Here is a 25,369-nt window from a genome sequence, read left to right as displayed (position 1 = left end):
CTTAGTTGTATCACTACCTGCATTTTCAAACTCTTTGCTCCACTTGAGAACTTTCTTTTGATATAAATGTACTTAAATTTTCTTAATGTTTTCTTTTCCCATCTATAAAATATCTCCAATGTGTTAAAAAATGCAAGCCTACATGACAAAACAATGATGTTACTCAGCATTCATACACAGTTTTCCCTTCCCTGAGACAGCATACCACACACCATCCTTCAACACAGGGGGTCAAACACAATAGTATCAGAAAGTTACATCCCAGACAGCTACCCCACACGGGTGACCACTTCTAAGAGTACATGTCCCAGGGAGATTAAGCAAAAATAATTTTACAAAAAGCCTGCATTAAAAAATACATTTCTAAATTTTACAAATTTTACAAAAAAAGGTGTAATGTTCTCATCCCATATGCTTTGCATATATCCAGCAAAGACAGATTGAAAGTAGACAGTATTTCATTTCTCACTGTAAACTGATAAAGGCAATAACAGCAAAACTTAGTTTACTTAAATATTTGATTACAACTGCCAAGTAGCACTATGTTGAAGAAGCATAATAGCATTTAGAACTAGAACACTGTTTTCAAATTGATAAAAAAATTTAAGAAAAACAAATCTAAAACATCAAAATGAGAAAGTCAAAATATATCTTCAAATTCTAATTCAAAACAAACTATTTTCAGAATTCAACATTAATTTTAATTTCAAAGTGATATATATTTTGCCTTTATAAGAAAATCAAAACTGCTATGGGGTGTTTCCTTTACCATATTCTTGAGATGCTAACTTTGTATCTTACTTTAAGAGGGAAAAAATATTTCTGCCTTAATTACTCATTATATATTGCAACAAGTTTCTTCCAAGTTCCAGCAAAACAATTATTTTCAATTGAACTGAAGAAACTCACAAAGCCAGGAGAAAAGCTCAAGCCTTTCTGACAGAAAGATGGACTTGGTGGACAGATTACACTAATAAAAAAAAAAAAAAGCCCAAACAACCAAAAAAAGCACTAGAACAAATTCACAAACTGAAGAATTTTCATTTTAGCAAGTACTATTTACATAAACTTTTAAAAATTACTTATTACACTAGCTGGAAGTGAAGGAAAAATTACTGTGAGACAACTGCTTTTTAAGGCATATGCTGAACACTGCAGTCATTGTATACATATTTTAGATTTCAGAGATTTTGACAGAAGTCTGCACAGGAATTTTTGTATTAGAGGGCAGCAAACATTAAAAGAACTGTAAAAAAACAGTACAAACATCCAGTTTTAAATACAACACACACTTAAAAAACAATTAAAAAACCCAAACAAAACCCCAAAACTAATTACAAAACCCAATACCAAAACACCACCTTCTGTTTGACAGCTTTACCTTGACCAGTAATTTGGAAAATGAGAAGTGATACTACTTTTATAATTGGTTTTCACTAAAATATCCCCAAAAAAATGAGATCTTTGAATTAATTCCTCCCAGGGAATACCTAGAAATTATAAAGAATAGAACTTGTTTCCTGAAAACAAAATGCTTGCCTATTGTACATGGACAGAATATACACTGTGCATTTCAAAAACAAGTTGGAAAAATTGCTGTCATGAGAGTACGAGTCATGCTCATCTCTGTAGTGATCTTCACCCCCACTAGATACTTTCACCTGAAATTTTAAAAGGCCTGCTCTGTGTGAGTAACCACTAATTAACCTCTACTGCTGGCATCAGGAAATTATTTACAAACAAAAGAAGAAAAACATTTTCATGTTTTATTAGCAGAAAAACATTTGATGTTTTTAGGTCAAAAAGAACTAGATTTAGAATAATTTAACATGTTAGTTGTGAGTTGAAACATTTGCTCCAAATAGGAAAACAAAAAGAGTGTCCACTGCTGCAGTATGTGTTAGCCTAATCTCTTTCCCCTTTCTGCATAGCTAAATCAGTCACATTGCCTACCTCTGAATATTTTCCCCTATAGTTGCCTAAACTGCGCTCCATTCTGCGCAGACGCTGCAGCAGCTGCTCTTTGCTGAAGGTGTCCATATTTCCAAGAGGCTCTTCAGTTTCGCTTTCAATGTCAGAAGGTGAATCAAAGGTGGGACTGAAGGCTTCCAAGTCTAGTCGATTCAGTGAGTCTCTTGAAGAACTTCGGACTAGGGACTCTTTAGAAGAAGAGCGAAATAGGGTCTCTTTTACTGGGCTTCGAAATAAAGACTCCATGGAGGGAACTCGAAGCTGAAGCTTCTGGGCAAAAGACTGACTGTCACTTTGCTGCAAAAATTGAAATAAAGTAATTATTTCTGCACTGCTTTTAGGCAGACAGACAGACACACTAAAGTCCAGGAAAGAGACTTGACCTGTGCAAAGAAACTACTGCTGTCTAACACATGCATGACACCTAATAGCTGCTACTCCCTTAAAAGAATCATCTCCTTTTATAGGAAAAACAAGCATGCAACTACCAGATGTGCACAATTTCAGACAGCACCTGAATCTAATAAACTACAGCTCTGATTTAAACTTTTAGGAGAATACATTTCTGTGTAAAAAGTGAGGAATGTGTAGCTAATATAAATAGTTATTTACTATTGTCTTAAACTTGAAAAATATAACTGACTCACTTTTTAGTGTATTACACAGAAGACGCTATTTATCTCAAAGATATATAGATACTTTCCTATGATAAAGGGAACAAATTAATGGTAGAAATCCTTGTAGAACTAATAATAGTTAGTTCTAGCAAGCCATCTTGAACAATCCTTATTTTTATTTTAAATTACTTTACAAATTTTACATAGAACAAAATTATTGATTTATGCAGCTATAGCACTTATTTCATTCTATACCAAAAGATTCTGTGCTGTGGTAACCTTTACTGCTGGTGCTACACAAATGATGTGAAAGCATTACTGCACGATGTTGGGAGTCACGTGCCAGAAGCCACCACTAATCCCATTTCAGTAAGCTAAATGTTTCCCTGAGTCATATTAAAAAATTACCTACACCTTAATCACTAGTAACAAGACTTTTAGCCTATTAGCTCTTTCCTTTCAGCTTTCCAGATATGGAATAGGCCCTCTACCTTAAAAAGTGAGTTTAATGCTGTGCAACAAGATGCATCTCAATGCTGGAAGTCTGCTAACCAGTCCTTACAAAAAGAAAAGCTCCACATACCAGTGACAATACTTAATACCATACTTGTGTGTGGGATTACACACAAACAAAGTATCTGAGTATTCTGACAGGCAACTACTTATCCCTACTTCAGCATGAAGAGAAACACTGGGTACTTAAACCAATGTAACAGACAACACAGCAGTGAAGGAGGAAACAAACCCCCATGCCCTCCACATACCTGTGGAGAGACAGGTTCACTTCCATTGTTTTCTGTGGATCCAGGAAGTGGCTGTTTGTTCAAGTTCTACAGGAGGTAAAAACAACTGTTAGAAAAAACAGAGTACAAGGGCCGTAATTCAGTGATTCCAAGAAACGGCATCAGTGCTTTTTTCTTTGCCTGTGTTTTTAGTACTTTCTTTAGAAAGCTTATTAAGATGTCTTCATGCAAACAAGCTAGATTGTTAAATTCAAAACAGACTGCTGCAGTATACAGAACTACAAAGCAGCTATGTGTGCATGGATTAGTATGAGACATCTGCAAATATGGACATCTCCAATTAAGTAAGCCATAATGATTATTTATATAACATTTATGGACAAATAAAAGACACACCAAAAAGACACAATTATTGCAGGGAAAAGTCTAATTGATTACTAGAATTTACAGCCAATATGAGTAAGAGTTGGCTGTAACACCATCTTTCTCTGTTTCAGTGCATTGGAGGGGGCAGAAACTATCTGGAAAAGTAGTGCTGGTAACAAACTGTTCATAACTCCAACAAGCATGGAAAGAAAATTACACTTTCAGAAAATATATCTTTAACAAAACTTCTGCATTCCCAAAGAAAGGAAAACAAAAGACACAAAAAACATTTAAAAACCTCACCCAAAACAACAAAACCAATACAACAAAAAACAATAATCTGGAGTTGGTTGGTTGTTTGGTTTGGGTTTTAGGGGTTTTTTTATTGGTTTGGGTTTTTTTTTACAGAGTTTAGACATTTCTGTTGCTATTTCTGTCTATCCCGCCTTTCCTGTGTCCTATGTTTAGGTGTTTGCTAATCCAGTCCTAATTTTCAGGAAGGATAACCCTGGAAACTACAGGTCTCTTAAGTCTCACTTCATTAACTGGTAAAATTATGGAAATTATTTTTCTGGGAGTTATTGAAAAGCAACTTCAAGACAGAGCAATCCTTGGTCACAACCAGTAATGGGCTCACAAGGGGACACTTCTGCTTGCTAAATCTGATTTCCTTTTATTATAAGGACACTAGAGAGTAGCACCACAGAAAGGGACCTGAAGGTACTGGCTGGATATGAGTCAGCAGTACCCTGGCAGCCAGGAGAGCCAACTGTGTCCTGGGTGCATCAGGCACAGCATCACCAGCTGAGCAAGGAAGGGGATTGTCCCACTCTGCTCTGCTGCAGCCTCATCTCGAGTCCTGCATGCAGTTTTGGGTGCCACAATATAAGATACAAAGCTATTAGAGAGCATCCAAAGAAGGGCTATAAAGATGATGAAGCTCCTTGAGGGAAAGCTGTACAAGCAGCAGCTGAGGTCACTTAGCTTGCTCATTGTGGAGGAGACAGAGGGGAGACCTCAGAGCAGTTTACAATTTCTTCATGAGGGGATGTGGAGGGGCAGGAGCTGTGGTGACCAGCGACAGGACTCAAGAACGGCATGAAGCTCTGTCAGGGAAGATTATGTTGGATATTAGAATAAGGTTCTTTACTGAGAGGGTAGTTGAGCAGTGGAAGAGGTTCCCCACATTAACTGGTCCCACCATCAAGCCTCTCTGAGTTCAAGAAGTGACTGGACAACACTCTCAGGAACATGGTTTGATTCTTTGGGCTGTACTGTGCAGGGACAGGAGTAGGACTTGGGTCGATCTTGTGGGTCCTGTCCAACTTAGAATATTTTATGATTCTAACTTACACAAATCCAGATGTTTTTTGCTGTATAAATCCACTCCAACTGAATTAGCAGAATATGCTAGAAGCCATCTCGGACATGGATTTTTTTCAACAGAAGTGAAACACTGAGCCATATCAAACAAAATATGGGTAAATTCACCTAAGAGCAGCGTAACTCTTAACTTTTAATCAAGCTGTACCCTGACAGTTACATGCAAGCTCCAAAATCTAAGGTGTACATAGAACTGAAATCTCAATCACAATCACCCTTGTAAATATATCTCCTACATGATCACACTCACAGCTTCTACTCTGGATATGCCAATAAGCATACCTAAATGCTAATGTGGCAAAGGAATGATAAAAGAGCTTCAAAAAGATCTGACATACAGCAAATTTGAGGTAGTACAGAAATAACACCCAACAAAGAGAAATCCAAATAGTTAAGGAAACCAGAGAACAGAGCAGTTACCCATATGCAGACAAAACAAAACGAGCCATACAAGAAGTCTGGATTTGGAAACTGTACTTCACCTAGCTTGAACAAAATCTGTATTCTGCTTCAGAACACTGTCCTGTGGCAATGGATTTGCTTCTAGTGGATTAACAGTTTTTATGGGTTTTAAACTGCAGCATTTCTACACTGTATTCTTGGCTCCATTACCTGTTCTTGTTTTTTCTCCTAACAGGAAAAGTTAATAATAAGATAACTAAAATAAAAAAATCTTTTGCTTTATAATTTACAAAGCATCTGCTGTGCTCCTATAGGACTGACAACAGAGGAAGACAAACACTTTATCAAGACATCACAAAGAGTGATTGGACATTGGAATGGGCTGCCCAGGGAGGTGGTGGTGTTACTATCTCTGGAAATATTTAAGAAAAGACTGGATATGGCACTTAGTGGCATGTCTAGTTGGCAAGGTGGTGTTAGGTCATAGGTTGGACACTATGATCACAGAGGTCTTTTCCAACCTACTTAATTCTGTGATTCTGTGACTTACAAACTAAATACACTTTTTTCAAAAATCATGTATTCTGATACACACAAAAAAGAGTTAAAGGAAACTCTGGAGGGTTTGTACATGTAATTTGTAAGTATAATTTACTATTTAACATCTGTTTTAAAACACAAGATTAGGTAGATTTATTAAATTTAATAAGGTTTTTATTAATATAAAACCCATGGATGCTGTTTGTTTCTGTGAAGATGCTTTAAAAAGTTGCCATTTAAGGACCTAAAAAGATCCTTAAAAATGTAACTTCACAGCTAAACTAGTGCTGACACTTTTAAAAGTTTCCTACTCATTATGCAGGCATCTTTGTATGCAATCTATGAGAACAAAAGAACCCACATTTGCGGTTACACTTTCTATTGGCATAAATAATAAAAGGGATACACTAGCAATCTTCCTTATAAAAAATGGACCACCATAGGTATCTGGCTGCTGAAAGGCTACATCACTGTGCTCTAGGGCAAAGGATTGTATTTGGGTATCTACACACTGAATGGTAAGCATGAATGGATGTTGCTATATAAGTACAGATCCAAGAAGCTTTGAAAAGCTTAAAAGCCCTAACCTTTCATAAGCCTGAAGAGAGCTGTCAGCAAAATTAGACTCACAGAGCACAAGCAGCCACTTTGAAAGTCTTAAAACCAGCAGTTACATCAGGGTTTCTGGAGACCAGTCAAAGCTTTTCCTCCACAAACTCATCGAACATAACACCCATATCTCTATCCAAAGACAGCTATAATTGCAATCTTTAACAAAAAAGTTGCTTTTTATTATGAAGATGTATAAATCAGAGTTCAGTTTCAACTGGAGCACATTAGGATGTTCCAATAACTTTTGTGTCAACTTACTTCCCTATTTCTGAAATGCAAAATCATACTTTTTTTCTTAAAGGTATAAATAGATTAACAAGCATGACAAGTGAAAGCTTAAATGTTTTTATTTAGAAATATTGTACTGCTTTTAATAGTAATACTTTCTCTAGTATTCCAAAACTGAGTAATTATGAAGGGAGAAAGGAAGGCGAGTTTAATGTTTTCTTCCCTTATTTTCCTTTTATATTTTCTTAAAAAAAACCAACTCACTGTGTCCAAGAATATTTTTAACTGTTTTTTCATGTTCTTCATGCACAAAACCTTTGTGGCTCAGCTAGTAAAGAGTTTATACTAACTTCATCTATGCTAAAAAAATCCACAGTTGCAGTCACTTCTCTATGCCGTTCACTCTCAGATCACATATACAGCTAAAATACTGTTTTGTTTCAGCAGAATATGCATTAGTGTGTGATGGTGAAACTTTCATCCCCTGTATTTTTACTGTATCTAGGTTTTGTAAACATGTTTTTTTTAATCAGTTATCCTATTCTCTATAAACTTTCCAATAATTTTTTCCTCTCCCAGTTCTTATTGTGAGTACTGCTCTAGAATTTTCAAGAAGTCCAGAGAACAAAATGAGTTTTACAGGTAACATTAATACACACTGGTAACACATTAACAATAATTGTTTCATTTCTGAAAACCTGCATATAAATATGTGAGCCAGTAAATATGCCGCTGAAGTACATACTAAAAGGTCATATAAAGACAACGTTGGAGCACTCACACAAACAGTTATGTGAAATGAATTTTTTTTGAGATAATCCTGTTGTATAGTGAAAAATAACAAAGGTTACTTAAATTGCAGTGAATCTTTAAATAATGATTGCTGGACCTGGAATATGGGCAGAATACACTTTACAGGGACCACCATTTTAATCATTGTTTCTGTCCAATCTTGTTTAGCTTGAGAGAGACAAGTCCAGCACAAGTGTATTGTGCTATGGTGTATATGTGCTAAATTTTGATCCTGTTATAACTTTCAGTGACTGGTCACTTTTAACCACGAGCAGGAAAAGAGTACTTACAAAGTAATAATGAAGTATCACGATAAGCTGGGATTCTAAAAACTACTGTGCTTTAAACCACTTATGGACTTGGGAATGCCATGCCTCTAAAGCATGTGAAAAATGCCATTCCTGTCCTGTGCCAATAAGAACACAGTTTCCATGTACCTATATCAGAAAGCAGAAGTCTGACTTCCTCCCTCCGCCGGCTTCCTTTTCTTCACTTCTTGTCTCCTCTCACTGAGCTTCTCCATTTATATATAGTGAAGACAACATTTCCAGGCAAAGAAGCATGTATTTCAAGTAAAATCTAATTATTAAAAAAAGCCTATTCATCCTCACAACAAGAACTGCCAGATTATCAACTAGATGTAGATTAATTTATGTGTCTGTGTGAAATAATTATGTCCTGCTACCATTAGAAGTAAATTACATGCTACACTTCACCATATACATCAAATAGCATGTAAGTTTACACATAACCAATCCCACATGGATAATTCTATCAGTTTATCTTGAAATACATACAGACATACATAAATATGAAGAGAAAATTTCTATGCAACACACATACAAACTCATGCAACAGTTATTTAAATTTGTGTATTGTTGCCTGTATAAGAAAAAATATGTTAATTTTTTAATGTTACAAATAAATTCACATCATACCAGCATTAACAGGCAGGAACTATCAGCTACTACCTCTGTGAAATTTAGTGCATGGTTAGCAACAAGATAGTTAAGGCAAAAGTCTTTGTGAGAACAAGCCACAAGCAAGTAAGTTTGCCTTCTAGTACATTACTCTCCTCCACCTGCTAAAGGCATCACTAAGAGGGGTGGGGAGGACTCACCACACCGTCATTCTGTGGCTTAGGTTGTTTGGTGGGATCCAAAGCAAAGATAGTATACTCAGACAGAAAAGCAGGTTCTGCTATCATCCCAGCTAACAGCTGTTATTCAACGCAAAAAGGAGGAAAATGAAAATAAATCGAGCAATAAGGAAAATTGCAAAATTTTACTTAATTTTTCCATGCTATTAAAAACATAACAAAACAATACAGAAGTTTATGAGACAACCAATATTGATAAAGGGAGGATGTAACCAGAAAATATGCACTAGATCATTTTAGAACAGCAAAAATACAGTTTTGATTAAAACGTCTTTAGAACAAAAGAAGCATACTATTTAAAAGAACCCAGTTTAGCCCAAGATAAAAATTATGTTTTGGGCATTGCTATTTTAATTTTTTTTAACTTCGGTGGATGAGTTGTCTTCATATATCACTGAGCCCTATTTGCTCTCAGTTATTCATTAACAACTCATTATTCTAAAAATCCCATCAGTATTTCAATTATATATAACCTAAAATGCTTGCTTTTGACTATTTATTATCTGATGCTTTTATACACTAGAATGCTGTCTACATCTTAAAAATTTCCTTACAATTTTTTAAAACTACTAGCAGACTATTTTGTAAAAATATCATAAGCTGAATTTGACCATTTTATCAAGTCAATATCTAAGAAAATATATAAATTCTTAGAGGTGAAAACATGAAGCCAAGAGACTGGAATTTGAATTAAAATTGGACAGATACATGTAATGAAATGCAATCTAATGCATTTAGGATGCTGTAACTGACAGACAAAAATATTCCTCTCATGATTATACTCACATACCTACGTTCAAGGTTCAACTTCCTTACAGCTTGTGATTTCGGAATTGTACTGATTGCTGACTGAACCAAACTAAATAAAACAAAATTGTTCTGAAATTATGAGACAAACTCCTCTATAAAGTTACTAAACAGTACTTTTAGGAATCAAATACTAATATAAGTTAGGAATTTAAATTACTTTTTTTTGGTGATGATTACATTTATTCCAGTGCTGTAGCAGATTAATTTCATAAATTCAAATTGAGAGAAAGATTTTCACAGCTAAGATCGGAAAGGCTACAAGACTTTGAATGTACGTTTGCCAAACGCTTCATGACTTTGAATTTATGTGCACCAAACCCTTTCATTAAATGCAAGAAGTGGTAAGATGTTCTGTGAGAGCCATATACAATAAATAGCCTCAGATTTGCCAATAACTATTTGCCAACAAAACTGAAATTTCTCACTTTTAAGTTACTGCAAAAATGAGCTGCTAATAAAAAAGATGGTCACACTTCTCATGCTCTCCATCTTCTTCACTCCCCCAGAGCCTCAACACAGTTGCCCTGTGCACTCACTGTGGTAGCAACACCACATTGTTTGTTGTTCTCTTCTCTCTGCCTCTTAGAAGTATAATTCTTAAGAATAAAATGTGCAAAAGCTCCTCATACATACATATATATATATATCTAAATGTGTGTGTGCGCGTGTGTGTATATATATATATGTGTATGTGTATATGTATGTATGTATATGGGTGTATATATATATATATTCATACCAGTACATAAAACCCACCTTTTATTCCTCCTCTGAGCTTTCAGAAAATACAAAAATAAGGAAATTGACAAAACTGACAAGTGATAATGGTTCCAGAAAATCTTCATCAACTGCTGATGTAAATTGTTGATATAAATTCTTGCTTCTCTTGAAAAGGCTTATGTCAATAAAAGGCATGCACTATATATAAACAAGTGTACAAACATACAGCAGCAATAATACAAGCAAGCCTGACAGCCTGCTCTGCCCTGGGAGCAGCTCTAGGTTAGTGATGGGATTTTACCCTCGTGGAAGTTGCCCGCAACCATCTGGCAGGGGGAAAGAGAAAGCCACAGCCCCCCCACCTTCACACTTTGATCCCGGCGTGCTGCTGCTGAGTTCTGGCCTGGCTTATTAGATTTGAGTCGCTTGCCCTGGCTGCTATCTAAAGCACCAAGCTCGACTAGGGGTCAGGTGACTATTTGAAAAGGTCAGGTGTGATGGAAATTTTTCAGTTCTTCAGTCTTCTCTCCAGTGAGAGAAAGGAACAAGATACAAGCATGTAAAAGAGAAACATAAAGACATCGAAGTCAGTGAGGAAGAAGTTAAGTCCAGGTGAGAAGAGTGAGGAGATGCTTTTTTTTAGAGCTGAAATCCTCTTGTAAGCTATAGAGAAAAGACTCTTTTTTTCTTTATAATACATGAAACTATAAGGAGATTAAAGTGTTCAAACCAATATTGAGCAAAAGCCTCCATGCTAAGATAGGCAGATGTTAAAATAGCTGCAATCCCATGAGAAGTTTAAACAGAAGAAGAGCAGTCCTCTGCTTCCAGAAGATCTCTGTTCCCAGAGATGAAGATGATTTTAGAAACAGACAATGAGGTTTAAACAGCTCATCTTTAAAACCATACCCCACAAGACAACATTGCCCATTGACAAGCTGTAGGAAAGCTTGTAGAAATGGGAAAGGTTTCGCAATGGCAGGGTTCCCTGGCCAGTTGCTATTTGTAACAAAATTGAGAGCCACAAGAGAACTGTTTTTTCCACTTATAGAGAAGTCTCTATAACCTTAACGAGGGACTTCTCTCCCTCATTGAACTAACAAAGACTCTTTTAAGGGTAGTAAACTGACTAAAAATATTACATTTAGTTTATTTACATTGTCAGTGAGAAAGAAAAGGTTATGGAGGGAAGGAGGAAGTGTTCTAAAAAGTTTATCTTTTTTTTTCCCTCTAGTTACTTTTAATAAAATTCTCTTTTGTACCCCTTTAAAAGTTTTGAGCCTGCTTTACTTTTCTCCTAATCCTGTCTCACAGCAAGATTTAAGTATATTAGTAATGGGCCAGCACCGAACCCATCACATTCTTTAGTGCATTAGCTGGGAACATTTCAAAATTAGAAAGATCTTAAATTAGTGAATCAAAATCACTACAAAGATGAAAGACAGTTTGCAAAGCACTGATAAATGGATTAGGCATATATTATTAACCAAAAGATAATGAACATTTTCAACATGTAACATATATTATTTTCAGTTCAATTAAATCACTTTTAACAATATGACCATCAAGAACTTCAGGAACCACAGACAATTTCAATTATCTCTTCACAGTAGCAGCCTGCTTGTGCTCAAAATATTATGTAGAGACATTTCACCCTAGCATTACTTTGCTTAATCCTAATTGCATTATTTAGTACACCAAAAGTTTGCATTAGAAAGGATTCTTATTTGATCTCAAACTAGTTAATCCCCCCCCACCACCACCACCACCAAAAAGATGGTCTGTCAGCTTGTTCAGCATCTATGAATTGTTAGATTTTCAGTAATCCCTGGAATTCCATGACCATGTTAGTGCAGCCAGGTTCAGGAGGTTCGGACATAAATTCAGAAATTTACAAACTCATTCTTTTACAAAATATTAATTATAAAACCTAAAAGATACAGGTAAGATGACAGAACTTTAAGCAATGGCATAAGTTCATTTTTAAAATTCACTCAAACTACCTGGTAGACTGATAGGGACATGCAATCCTGTTTTTACACAGAGATCCAAATTATCCACTGCTTAAAATATGCCAATCCATATAGCAGTTAAGGAAATTGATGCAGCACTGCTTGAACTTGCAGACATACAACTCCAGTGTCTCCATCATAATTAAAAGCTTACACAAACAGTAGAATGCAATTAAAAATTCTGTTTTGTTTCACTGATTCTGATGAAGATGCAAGAACATTTCTAAATCATCTCAGCTTCGCCCTTTCTTCCTTGAGTAAAGGCAAGCACAGAAGGGAAAAGGCCTCTTTCTTGGCCACGTGGGCAGGCTACTGGCTCTTGTTCAGGTTGCTGCCAATCAGTACCCCCAGGTCCCTTTCTGCCTGGCCTCCATCCAGCCTCTCTGTCCCCAGCCTGTAGCGCTGCAGGGGGTTATTGTGGCCAAAGTGCAGGACCTGGCACTTGTCTTGTTAAACCTCGTATCATCGGATTCATCCCATTGATCCAGCCAGGTTACTCTGCAGAGCACTCCTATCCTCCAGCAGATTGAGATTCACACCCAGTTTGGTGTCATCTGCAAATTTGTTAATGGTAGACTCAATCCCTTCATTCAGATCATCAGTAAAGATCAAGCAGGACTGGGCCAAACACAGATCCCTGGGAGACATCACTAGTGACTGGCCACTAACTGTATGCAATACCATTCATCACCACTCTCTGGGCCCAACCATCCAGCCAGTTCTTAACCCTGCTAAGACTGCACCTCTCCAAACCATGGGCTGCCAGCTTTTCCAGGATTTTCTGTGGGAGACAGTGTCAAAGGCTTTGCTCAGTCCAAGCGGACAACATCCACAGCCTTCCCTGCATCCACCAGGTGGGACACCTGGTCATAAAAGGACGTCAGGTTGGTTAGGTAGGGCCTGCCTATCCTAAATCCATGCTGGCTGGTTCTGATCCCTTGGCACCCTGTAATTATACTCAAGATGATCTATTCATAACCTTGCTGGGCACCAAGGTCAGACTGACAGGCCTGTAGTTTCCTGGAGCCTCCTTTTTGTCCTTCTGATGGATGGGCATCAGATTGGCTAGTTTCCAATCATCTCAGACCTCCCCAGTTAGCCAAGACTGATGATAAGTGAGGAAGAATGGCAGCTCACTCATCACCCTAGTATCCCATTTGGCCCCACAGTCTTGTGAGCATTTTGAGTGACTCATTAGGTCACTAACTGTTTCTGGATTGCAGGGAGGCTATTCTCTGTCTAATAGGTCAGGACACCAATTGTCCTGAGGAAAACCTGTCTTATTGTTAAAAACTGAGGAAAAGAAAAAAGAATCAAATACCACCATTAAAACAGGCACATAGAATGGAAGCCAGACATTCCTTTGTTCAGGGTCCCTAAAGGAGACACCTAACTCCATCTGTCATTTTATTGCTGAACCATGATAAAAATTCTTAAAGGAAGCAGAGTCTAGGACTCTGCTATGGGAAACCTTCTATCAAGGCAGTGAGGGAAACTTGTCTGACATGTGAGTGTCATGAAACTTGTCTCCATATGAGTGTGTGGGGAGTCAGTTCATTTGAGCTCCTTGAGGTGAAAGGGATTCAGTCCCAACAGCAATAGCCTGCGGTGGTGCAAGTGTGACTGCCAGAGCAGCTCATGGGTGGTCAAACAGGAACATTTCCCTAACAAACTGTGACATTACTGATCTTCTGCCACAATATTTAAGTCTTATTCTGGTTTTCTGCAAGTAAAATCCTACTGAGTAACAAATGTTTCTATCTTGGATAGAAAGCTGCAAATGAAGTAAAATGGTTGATGAACCCAAACACCAGATGACGTTACCTTCAGTATTATCAAAGGACACATACAGTTACTGTTTAAATAATGTATGCAAATTTGTATTTTCAACATTCTGAGCAGTTTTTGGAGTCCTCAAATTTGGCCTCAATGAAGCAGCCTTACTTGATCTTTAAGGACTTTCTGAACTCCAGAAATGACTGTGTTCTTATTATTATTCCTCGTCCCTCTGAAGAATTACATGTTCAAATCTTCTTTCATAAGGATTTTGTGAGTGGGGTGCAAAGGTCGAAGTATATGCAATTCCTACATCAAACAGGTTCCTTAATATGCTGTAAAAGAAACCCCAAAATTTAACAGGGATCAGAGATTGACCCAACTCTCACTGCTCTGGAGATGGCAATAGGTGAATATTATACATGTTACATGTGTATAATATATTTGATTGCCAAAAATAATCATCCTTCCCTTTCAGAAAGAGATTCAATAGTTCCAAATTTTGTATTAGCCGGTTATGAAGCAAATTTGAAAATTCACACATCTTGTTAGAAAAGTGCATCATAGCATACGTATCTGTAGTATGTTAACACTTAAAAGCTTCAATAACTGTACTTGAGTTTTGCTGTTATATACCATCACAGCAAGACAGAAGAGGATGAGACTACACAACTTGTCTAAGTGAAAAGCCACCATTTCTTCATCTAGTTCAAGTAGCCAGATGTCAACTATCAGGTAAAGGTTTTGTTTCAACTCTTACTCAAGTTGAAGTCATTCCCCAGAGTAAAATATATAAATAAATTTCGTTATTTGTCCTAAGGGAATAGGAAAAACTGAAGAACTAAAATTTCAAGAGTTTCTCTCTGCAATAAAGTCCCAAAAATCCAGGAAAGCTGAAATGCACTTTCAGAAAGCCAAAGTACAGAAATCAAATAGGTCTTTTCTGATATACAATATACAATAAAAGTAGTTTAAATTCAAACTAGCCTATGCAGCCTCCAAAAATTAGTCCTAAATATCAGAAAGGAAAAAAATACAGATATATCTGAACCACTAACATCTTTGCATGGCAACAGCTATTTAAAACTACTTCAGATAAAGTATATGAGTACAGAAAAGATAAGAGTAGGTACCGAAGGAGTATTATTTCAGCTTTACTTGTCGTGTTTTAGTAATAGCTAATATTAAAGAAGCATTTCAACTAATTTAATAACACAGTCACTATATACCATTAAAATTAGACCAAAAAGTACCTTGGCTAAGTATCTTTAGGTCTAAGTGCTATATATATATATTGTGCTCTGCTGTCACTTCCATAACACTCATTAGGATATCAGTGACATTTGGATGCATGACTGGTAGGTCACCCACAGCAATCTATCAGCTGCTTGCTTTGCTGATAGCAAACTAGCGCTAGCTTTGTTATCTTCTGCAGTAGGGCCTTGTACACTTGTAAACAAGTATATTGTAGAACAAAAAGTACATTTTTAACTTACAAGAGCTATAGTGAATACAATTTATGTATTTCACCTCAAACTCTGTTCAAATGTCAATGTGGTAACAGTTTGAAAACTGAACACTATTTTTCCGTAGAAAAGAATGAACACACTAAGTAAGTATATTTTAATAATCTAGGGCTGTTTCAAACAGCAGCATACCAAATCAGAAAGCAATGGATATACAAATTGTCTGATAAAGTTCTGCAGAAGTAGTTTTACCTCACAATGTGATCATGTTTTACAAGATACTTGCAGTAACAGAATACAGAACTAGTCAAGATGCCTGCCCTTTCCTATACATTAAAAAAATTTGAGGTTTCTATAGTCTGCTATGGGAGATTCACATTTCAAATAAAATACAAGCTAAAGAGGAAAGCTGGCATGAAAAAGAAACGTACCTGGTATTACATAAATAGAGCATACAAGTTGTAGGTTTATTTTAAACTGATAGCATCTTGGAATTTTGAAATATTAAAGAATTTTTTAAATCTTCTCATTGTAGAGTACAAACCAAGAATGTTGGCACATATATTTTATTAAAATTATTTTATCAGACTAATGATGTAATTTACAACTGTAACTAATTCTGAAATTATTTTTATTATAAAAATATTCCGAGAATAAACCAAAACCACTTGTAACTTTAATACTACGGAAGTTAAAATATAAAAAACTGATCTATTTAAAGACATACTAAAACATAGCTCATAGAAGAGGACACAAAATATACAAAAAAATTATGAAACACTAATATTGCTTAGCATTCACTTAGCAATTATTCCTGTACTGCAAAAATGTTTTAGCATGCAACACTCTTCGACCAAATATTTTCAGTGTATTAAACATTGTCCAACATTTCACTGTAATGCCACTGATATCTGCACATAAAACAACTGCCTAGTCAAATGAGAACACCACAAAAAATACCCTCCAAAAGACAAAATGCATTCATATAATCAGGGCATATATTTTCAGTGACAATATGCAATATCTGCATCTTATTTAAGCCTTGTATACTGCTGCTGAACTGAATTTTATGAAAATCTAATCCAACAGAGTTCCAAGACAATTTGCTTTTAATCATACTTCCAACATTTATAAGAAATTTTTGGACAAATTAGATTTCTTGTTTTAATCATTTAAACTTAATTTTTTGTAAAATATTCAGTTTCATGTAAAACCAGCCCTTACAAAAAAAACAAAAAAAAAAAAAAAAAAAAAAAAAGAGATTTTTATCCCCTTAGGACCTCACTACTTCTTGAATTTCTAATTAAAGGATGTGTTTCACAAGTAAATCTGTTATGGCAGCTCCCCTAAGACAAAGGATAACTGCAAATCTGATGGTACTTTAGTACCTCTGTTTCCACTCTTATTTCTCCTTCTGCCTCTCTGGTCATTCCAGTCTAACCAGTCTATTTAGAGATTAATGTTCTTCCAATGCTACTTGGCATGTGCTATAAAGAATCTTTTGCTTCTCCTGTTTGTCTGGAACAGCACTCTGGAAATGAAGTTTGCTGGGGACAACACATATCTAATGAAGTAAATGTAGTTTTCAATAGAAATCATGAAGAAAACCTTGGCCGAATCAGTTATTTTGCATATTATACAATAAATAAATAAATAAAAACAAAAAAACACGGGAATCACCTCTCAGTAACAACTCACTCCTTCTAGGCCATAGTAGTAGTTCTCATGTGGCAATATGCTACTTCTATACCCTGTATTAAGAGCAGAAAACTCTCCTTACTGAAAAACCTAGTAATTTATCCTGGGTGACACTGCTTGCTAACATTCTGGAGCACCAGTTAACAGAAAATCTTTTTCCAAGGGGAGAGGGAATTCATTACAAATGTATACACACACACACACATATTATATATATGTGTGTATATATATATATATATATATATATATATATATATATATGTATATATATATACATATATATGTATATATATATATATCACAATAGAAAAAATAAGCATTTCTTAAAAATTCCAAAATACAAACTAAATTCATGAAGTACTTTCCCTTAAATTTCTATTAATGCAGGAAGCAAACTGCCAAGCTGTAATCACTGATAGCATTCATAATGAAATCTATTGCAAATTTCAGGTATAGCTGATTATCTCATGAAGAAATTATGGTGTTAAAATTATAGTGGATTGTTCCACTGCAAGAAAACACATCTCTTTTTGTGGCAAAACAAAGCAACTAAATTTTCTGACAAGGACACAACATTTCCTCTGAAAAAGTTCACAGAATCACAGAACCATCCTCCTTTATGCTACCAGCCTATGTCCATGCTCACTAAGTCAGGAAAATGTTTTGTTTATTTGTACTTGTTTCTTTTTTTTTAATCAAGTCGCTTTAAAAGAGCTATAGTACTTAATATGAAACAAGGTAAGTGCACATTATCTTCTTCATTTGCTTTACTATGCAAGTCAAGGTTATCCATCATTCTGATAATAATTTTAATGATATTTTATGACTGATAATTTAGACTCAGTTTAGTTTGTTGTTCAGTGGTATTTTGGGGGAGAGGAGGTGAGGGGGACTGGGTTGGTTTTAAGTTTGGGAACAGAGGAGAAAGGAAGTGGGGTGGGGGAAATAACTTTGAGTCTGATACTTATTACTGGCACTATTAGAAACAATCACAAATGTTCTGTATAAACTTTTTGGATCACCCACCTCAAATTACCTGGATTCACCTAGCTTTTTAATCAAAAGTGGGACAAAAACAAAGTCAGTCTCTCTGAATATATCCTCTGTCCCACTACCTCACTGAGTTCAGTTCAGGAGTAAGATTTTTAAGACCTGAAGACTTAAAGCATTTCTTAATCTGGGGTTAATCACTACTTAAAGATCTGTTTTATTACTATTAAACACTTAGGTATTTAACCTAAAAAACAGACAATTCATATCTATAAATACACAGAAAATAGTGAGATTGAGAAATAATTAAAAAAAAAACTTAATGAAGGACCTAAATTTAGGTTTTTTAAGCTGAAAAGCAGAGAAAAACAGTTCTCAACTGACCTCTTTGTCTGGCGTCACAGTGCTTTCATGATTCTGATCTGTAAATGAAGTTGTCCGGATTCTGTTGCCAGTTGACGGAGGGGATTTGGAAGGGACCTACAGAGAGATCATGTATATCAACAAGTAATACTATTAACTCCAGAACTAATTATTCTGTGTCATAATTTACTTCAAGAATTACTAACTATATCATCACAGTGAAGACTAGTTTAGTGCCTTTTAAAGAAAGCAACTGTCTGTGACAAGTCCTACCTTACTAAAAAGTCCCCAGAGCAAAATGTGTCATGAATCAGCCACAAGAACAAACAATAAAATGGGTTATTTTTATTATTTCCAACTATGGTCCTCTTGGACCATATTTGAAAAACAAGCCTCCTAATATTTTAGGAACATATTAAATATTACAGTTCCTTAAGTTTAGTGATTTGACTTAGGGATTTGATTTAGGGATTCAAACATTTACAAGTGCAATGGAATCTGATCAAGAACTTAGAAAATTAACAACAAAAATTACACTAAGAAAAATTATAAATGTTAATTTTGTAATATTTACAACATTGAATCTAAACAATTAAACAATTTGAAAGACAAAATAAATTGCTTTATTTTTCTGATGTCAATATGTACTTGTTGCTCCTATCAGAACTAAACATCTATTCACAGAAATTTTAAAATTTCATTCAAATTGAAGTTCTAAAAAGTCACACTAACTCAAACTACCTGGCCAGCCTCATCAAATCCTATCAAAAGCAAAATTTCAAATATAAAATTTCAGTATAAATGTAATGAGTAGTAAAGGACCAACAAGCAGACCTATACAAAGGAAAGTAATTAGCAAGATTTCTCATTAAGTATTGTGAAAGGTTGGAAGGATTGTGGACTCAAAATATTTCAGGCATGTGGTGGGAGGAAGAGGAAGGTCAGGCTTTGCTTTGATGAGGTGATGCCCTCCTGCACATATCCCACCCCTCTGGACCTGTATCCCAGTCTTGCAGTGGCTGCCAATACCCGGCACACCAGAGTAAATGTGCCATACTCTGCCCCTGAAGCCCAAATCCCAGCCCAGAGCGGTCAGATGACCAGAAGTTCCACCTGGGGGAAGGGCCCTGGGTACTTAACCCAGGATATAAGGCAGGCACATGCATGTTTTGACCCTACCTCTTCTTGAAATGTCTATCAGCTGAACTCTGCTGGAACCAGGAGTGGTAGCTATATTTATTCTTTTTTATAACAAAATTATTCTAAAATCAGTCATAGTTACAGGTCTGAAGAGGTAGACCAATGTCCTAAATTGAAAACACTACCCAAAAGTCAAACAGCTTACCTAGTACCAAATAGCTATTCACCATGAAAGCCTTATGTATTGTTGAAAATAATCATATCAAAGCATTCATAAGGTTTGTAAAAAAACCCAATCTACTCATGCTGACAGCCTACTCTTCTTTTATTTCTACCCTCAATCTAATGCCAGGGTTTTAAAGATTATTTGAAAATCAATTTCCTTCTGTTTGGTGAGGGCCAGATGCATTCAAGGACACTTTGTCACTGCTTAGAAGCAGTATGAACACATTTCTTCGCCCTGCCCTTAATGGTTCTACAGTTCTCACTGCTGCATTCAGACTTCTTGTCAATTTACAGTCATTTCAGTGGCACTAAGCTTTGCAGCACAAATTTTAATTGATCTTACACAAAAACAGAAAGAGCTGAAACAGCATGGTACAGTTAAATTGGAAGGGTTCAACTTCCTGACCAGCTCAGGACTGACTAAAAGTTAAAGCATGGCTTTAAGAGCACTGTCCAAATGCCTCTTCAGCACTGACCGGCAAGGGTGAGGAAGGCACTAACCAGCTCTCCAGGAAGCCTATTCCATGTTTTGGCCACCCTCTACGTAAAGAAGTGTTTCCTCATGTTAAGTCCTAATCTCCCATGACAGACACTGTTTGAGTTACTCTTGCATGTTCTGGTTCTGTGTACCATGGAGAAGAGCTCAGCACCTCCCTCTCTACTTCTCCTCCTCTGGAAGCTGTAGAGAGCAGTGAGGTCACTCCTCGGCCTCCTCCTCTCCAAACCAGACAAGCCCAGCACCCTCAGCGCTCCCCAGAGCACATTCCTGCCAGCCCCTTCCCCTGCTTTGGTGCCTTTCTCAAGACATGCTCAAGGACCTTCACATCATTTTAAATGGTGGGGCCCAGAACTGCACACAGTACTCAAGGTGAGGCTGCACCAGTGCTGAATTCAGTGGGATAATCACCACTCTTGGCTGGCTGGTGATGCTGTGTTTGATGCACCCTAGGATGAGGTTTGGCCCCTTGGCTGCCAGGGCACACACACTGCTGATCCCATTGAGCTTCCTGCCAACCAGCACTCCCAAACCCTTTTCTGCAGGGCTGCTCTCCAGCCACTCCTCTCCCAGCTCAGACTTGTGTCTGAGATTACTCCATCCAGGTGCAGAATCCAACATTTGGTTGGTTTTGTTCAGTTTCATGCTGCTGGTGATCGCCCAATACTGCAGTCTGTCCAGATCTCTCTTGTCCCATGGGAGAGTCAGTAGCACTTCCCAGTTTGGTATCATCACCTGACTATCTGTGCCATTGAACTGCAGCCTCCAGATCACTGATAAAGAGACTGAACAGAGCTGCCTCTAGACCTGAGCCCTGAGGAGCACCACTGGTAACTGGTCACCAGCCAGATGTCTTGTTTGCTGCAATAATTTGAGCCCTGCTCTTCAACGAATTCTCTGCCCAGTACACTGCATACCTGCCCATCCCACTGTTGGAAAACTTGTCTGGAAGAATACTGGGAAGAACAGTAACAAAAGCCTTTACAGTACCCCAAAAAACTACATCCACCACCTTCCCTTTGTCTACCAGGCAGGTGAATTTACTGCAGGTTTTTTAAACTGGATTCTCCCTTTGTAAACCCACATTGACTGTGTGATGATTACACTGTTCTTTAAATGTCTTTCAACAGCATACAGTATGACTTTCTTAATAATTTTTCCAGGTCCTGAGGTTAACTCTGTAGCTTCCTGCATATTCACTCATGCCCTTCCGGTAACCTGGAATAATGCTGGCTAGCTCACAGTCAGCAGGGATCTCCCCAGATTGACAGGATGATTGAGAGCAGTCCTACCATAACATCTGCTAGCTCCTTTAGTACCCTGGGTTGAATCCCATAGGCCCCACGAAATTATAAACATGCATTCAACTGACATAACTTGTCTGTTAAAATTTCTGTGTTCACAAATGGGAAGTCAATGTTCCTGCAGTCATGGTCCTCTGACTCAGGACCAGGCAGACCAAGGTATGTCAGTACTATTAAAAACTGAGGCAAAGAAAGTACTGTCTCCATTTTAATTCATCCCTATTTGTCAGGTGACAGCCTTGGACAAGCAGCAGTTTAAGACACTGTAATTGCAATAGCGCTTTTTTCCACCCTGTCAGCCATCAGAAAGAGATCTGTTCCTCAGACTGTGAGGGACAGGCATTCTCAATTTAACAGATTACATCATCCAGCTAACCATTCATATGAAAGAGGAAGGGCTACAAACACCTCCTCAAAAAAGGTTATATTTCTCAAGTTATACTTGAGAAATTTTACCTCCAGGTTTACACCAGTCTTAAGGTAGTAAATTTAGTATTGGACACTACAAACTGAAGTACAAATGTGAAGTTCTAGGTCTCAAAGTAAGGGATATGAGTAGAGCATAGACAGTATAGAGCATAGTGAGTGAAGCCTCTCTACAACAGGGTGTAGGAAAGAAAAGAGCAAAAATTAATGCAAACACAAGTTTCATAAACTAAGAAATTGTAAGAGTTAGGAAAAATTGGTCTGAAAAGGTTTTGACAGGAAGGAATGCATTTTAAGGATCTGAATTACTGATCTGAATAAAAGCAAAGGAAAAAAGCATATCACACACTTTTTGCAAGACTACAGTATATTTTATAAGCCTCAAATTCTCACTTCTTCCTTCAGAGACTCTGTTTTCAAATGATACAAGAAGTGAGAAGACAAACTTAATTTACTTCTAAGATCTAATTTAACTATTTCCCCCTAACATTACTTGAGAGCAACCAAAGAGTAAGAAACATTGCAAGACAACTGTTTTATATGAAAATAAAAATATGTTGTAATTTCTTGCTTCTGCCTTTCCATTTATGTCAACCCTTGAGTTACATAATTTGCTCTGTCGACAGTACAACAGACTAGGTTTATAGACTAGATATAATTTATTATAAGCTCTCGTATCAGGTTTCAGGGTATTTTTCAACGTTAATTTTTCAAGAGCCAGATAAAGACTAAAGTATATTATGTTGCTGGGTGTATATATTTGCATGTAAGTCCATATTTATTCAGTAGAATGGTTTTCAGAAAGTACTAACTCTTGAACACATGCACTGAGTATCCTGAACTAAGTGGATTACAATGCTGTGTGAAAGGTATCATAATTTAGCTGCTGCACATTGAAAATAGTAAATTCTGAAGATCAATCTCTTTTACACTGCACTGATAGCTTACCACATATGGCAATTAAGACAGCACTCTAAACTGTAACTAACACAAACACACTTCCCTAACTAGAGAAGGTACAGATTTAATACTATGGAAGGCCTTAAAGTAAGACAGCAAGCTACATAAAACTTCACAATAGATCAATTTCAAAAAATCTTACCTCTATTTCACAAATGAGTGATTCAAAGAATAGAACATAACTGTCAGCAGTTTTGAAACCATGGTCTAATACTGAGACTATGCAGCACCAAATCTCCCAGTGGTTCAAATTATACTCAGATCAAGCCCAGCCAACTAATCATCTATTTGTAAAATAAGCTGTCTGTAGCTTAACATTCACAGGATTCAGAGTTTATATTAGTTTTTATGCTTTTAGATTCCAAGATACACAGGATACTTAACCTAGCAATGAGACACAGGCAGACATTATCAGCAGACTTTGCCAAAAGGAAGATAACTCGCTGAAGTCTTTTTAGCCAAAATTTGCAAAGAGAGAGTTTATTCTGCTTTGACACATGCATTAAATCATCACAACTCTTTTTTGGCCAATTTCACTTAGACAGATACTCTGCACACATGTCCTATCTAGTGTGAATATTATTATCACTTAAAAACAGCCTTCACTAGAATACATTTATAATAACTTAGTGAAGGTAATGTAAGCACATGCAAGAGGAAAATGGCCAATTAAATTATGACTAGAACAAATAAATAAATGCCTGTTCTCAGATTTATACTATATTCTCAATTAATCTACAGTTAAGAAAAAATGCAAGAATAAGGTAAGAATAAGAATGAGGTAAGCAAACCAGCCCTCTAAGAGATGTTAACAGAAGGGACGTACAGAACTGAAAGAACAAGTATTAAAATGAGGGAAAAGGGTAACTAGGGAACTCAATGCTGGATTGTTATTCACTACACGTGAAAGTATCATTACTTTAAACGCTAAGGAAGAAACCCATTTCTGTTTCACGCCGTTCGACGTTCAGGCAAGAGACGGTTTTTACATTCTCCCACAAGACAGCTTTTGTGGAGTGGACAAAACGAAGCACGGTTTCTGGCAGGAGGAAGACCCGTAAAAACAAGCTTAGATGACGAAGTTCCAGCGGAGCCGCCCGGCGCTGACAGCGACGCGGGCAGCGATTCCTGCCACCCGGAGTCTCGGCTCGGCCAGGCCACGGCTGCGGCGGCGGGGCCGGTCCGCAAGGCGGCGGGGCCGGTCCGCAAGGCGGCGGGGCCGCCCCGGGCGAAGCGCGGCCGTGCCGCCGGGTGAAAGGCCGCCACGGCCGCCACGAGCTGCGGCGGACACGTCCCCTCCCAGCGCCCCCTCCTCGCCGTACCTGCGGTGGGACTGCGCTCGCCCCGCGCGGCAGCACCTGCTCCTCGCTGATCTTCTGCTTCAGTTTCTTGAACATGGTGGCGGGAGGGAGAAGGGCATGCGGCGACGGCGTCTGGGCCGTCTGCTCCGGCGGCGAGGGGCGCCCGGGCACCGGCGGCGGCGAGCTCCCCGCGCCGCGGAACGGCCGCGCTCCGCCCTCGGGCCCCGCCGCGGGGCACGGCCAGCCGCCCCCGCTGCGCCTGCGCAGCCAACGTGGAGCCCAGCGCTCCGGCCCGCACGGTGCGCGCCGAGGCACAAACTTCCGCAGGCAAGCCCGGCGCTACTCCGCCCGCCGCCCCGGCGGACGTGTAGCCGGGCATTGCCTGGCCTCACTTGCTCCGTCTCTCCCGGCGAGCCAGGGAGGCGGTGCCGTCCTGGGAAATGTAGCAGGCGGAGGAGTGACCGCTTCTGCAGAAGCTGCCGCCGCGCTGCTCCTTTCCGCCGCCGCAGCCGATCGATGCCGTAGCGCAAACCCCGGCACGGAGGCGCTGGGCGTGCTGAATGCTCACCCGGAGCGTCCGTCAGTGCTCGCGTCACTCCTCCGGAGCCAGCGGCGCTGTCGAGGACGAGCTTTCACAGGCCGAAGAACCGGACAGCAAAGTTACCAAAAGGTGTTCGGTTCTAAGGCTTGTAGAAGTTTCCGACTAAAAATGCGCAATAGCTGCTTTTTGAAGCTGCTTGGTAACCTATCTGCTAATAATAAAGTCGCCACGTTTTTCTTTTGAGTAGCCTTCTGTTTGTAAACCTGAGATACACTGTTACAGCTAAAGTACCACTGACGGTGGAAAAGCAGTGTTTGCTGCTCCTGTT

General features: G+C 38.0%; 1 protein-coding gene across 6 annotated transcripts in view; it reads right to left on the bottom strand.

Annotated features, from left to right (window-relative positions):
• GOLGA4 (golgin A4) overlaps positions 1-24,738 on the bottom strand; it is a 71,726-nt gene extending 46,988 nt beyond the window's left edge. For 4 of the 6 annotated variants that reach the window (XM_077786168.2, XM_077786178.2, XM_077786173.2 and 1 more), the window contains exons 1-5: positions 24,522-24,738; positions 18,670-18,765; positions 8,775-8,873; positions 3,353-3,418; positions 1,954-2,268 (exon numbers count right to left, since the gene is read on the bottom strand). In XM_077786168.2, coding sequence (XP_077642294.2) covers positions 1,954-2,268; positions 3,353-3,418; positions 8,775-8,873; positions 18,670-18,765; positions 24,522-24,596 — 651 coding nt within the window. In that variant the 5' untranslated portion in view covers positions 24,597-24,738. The remainder of the gene's footprint in view (positions 1-1,953; positions 2,269-3,352; positions 3,419-8,774; positions 8,874-18,669; positions 18,766-24,521) is intronic. The other 2 variants (XM_085570853.1, XM_085570856.1) reach the window with 2 other exon arrangements.
• Positions 24,739-25,369: the final 631 nt, after the last annotated feature.

Source organism: Lonchura striata, chromosome 2, assembly GCF_050655825.1.
Source record: "Lonchura striata isolate lonStrDom1 chromosome 2, ASM5065582v1, whole genome shotgun sequence".
NCBI classification, from domain to species: Eukaryota; Metazoa; Chordata; class Aves; order Passeriformes; family Estrildidae; genus Lonchura; species Lonchura striata.
The sequence above is the reverse complement of the archived record's forward strand: the minus strand, read 5'-3'. Positions and strand labels throughout refer to the sequence as shown.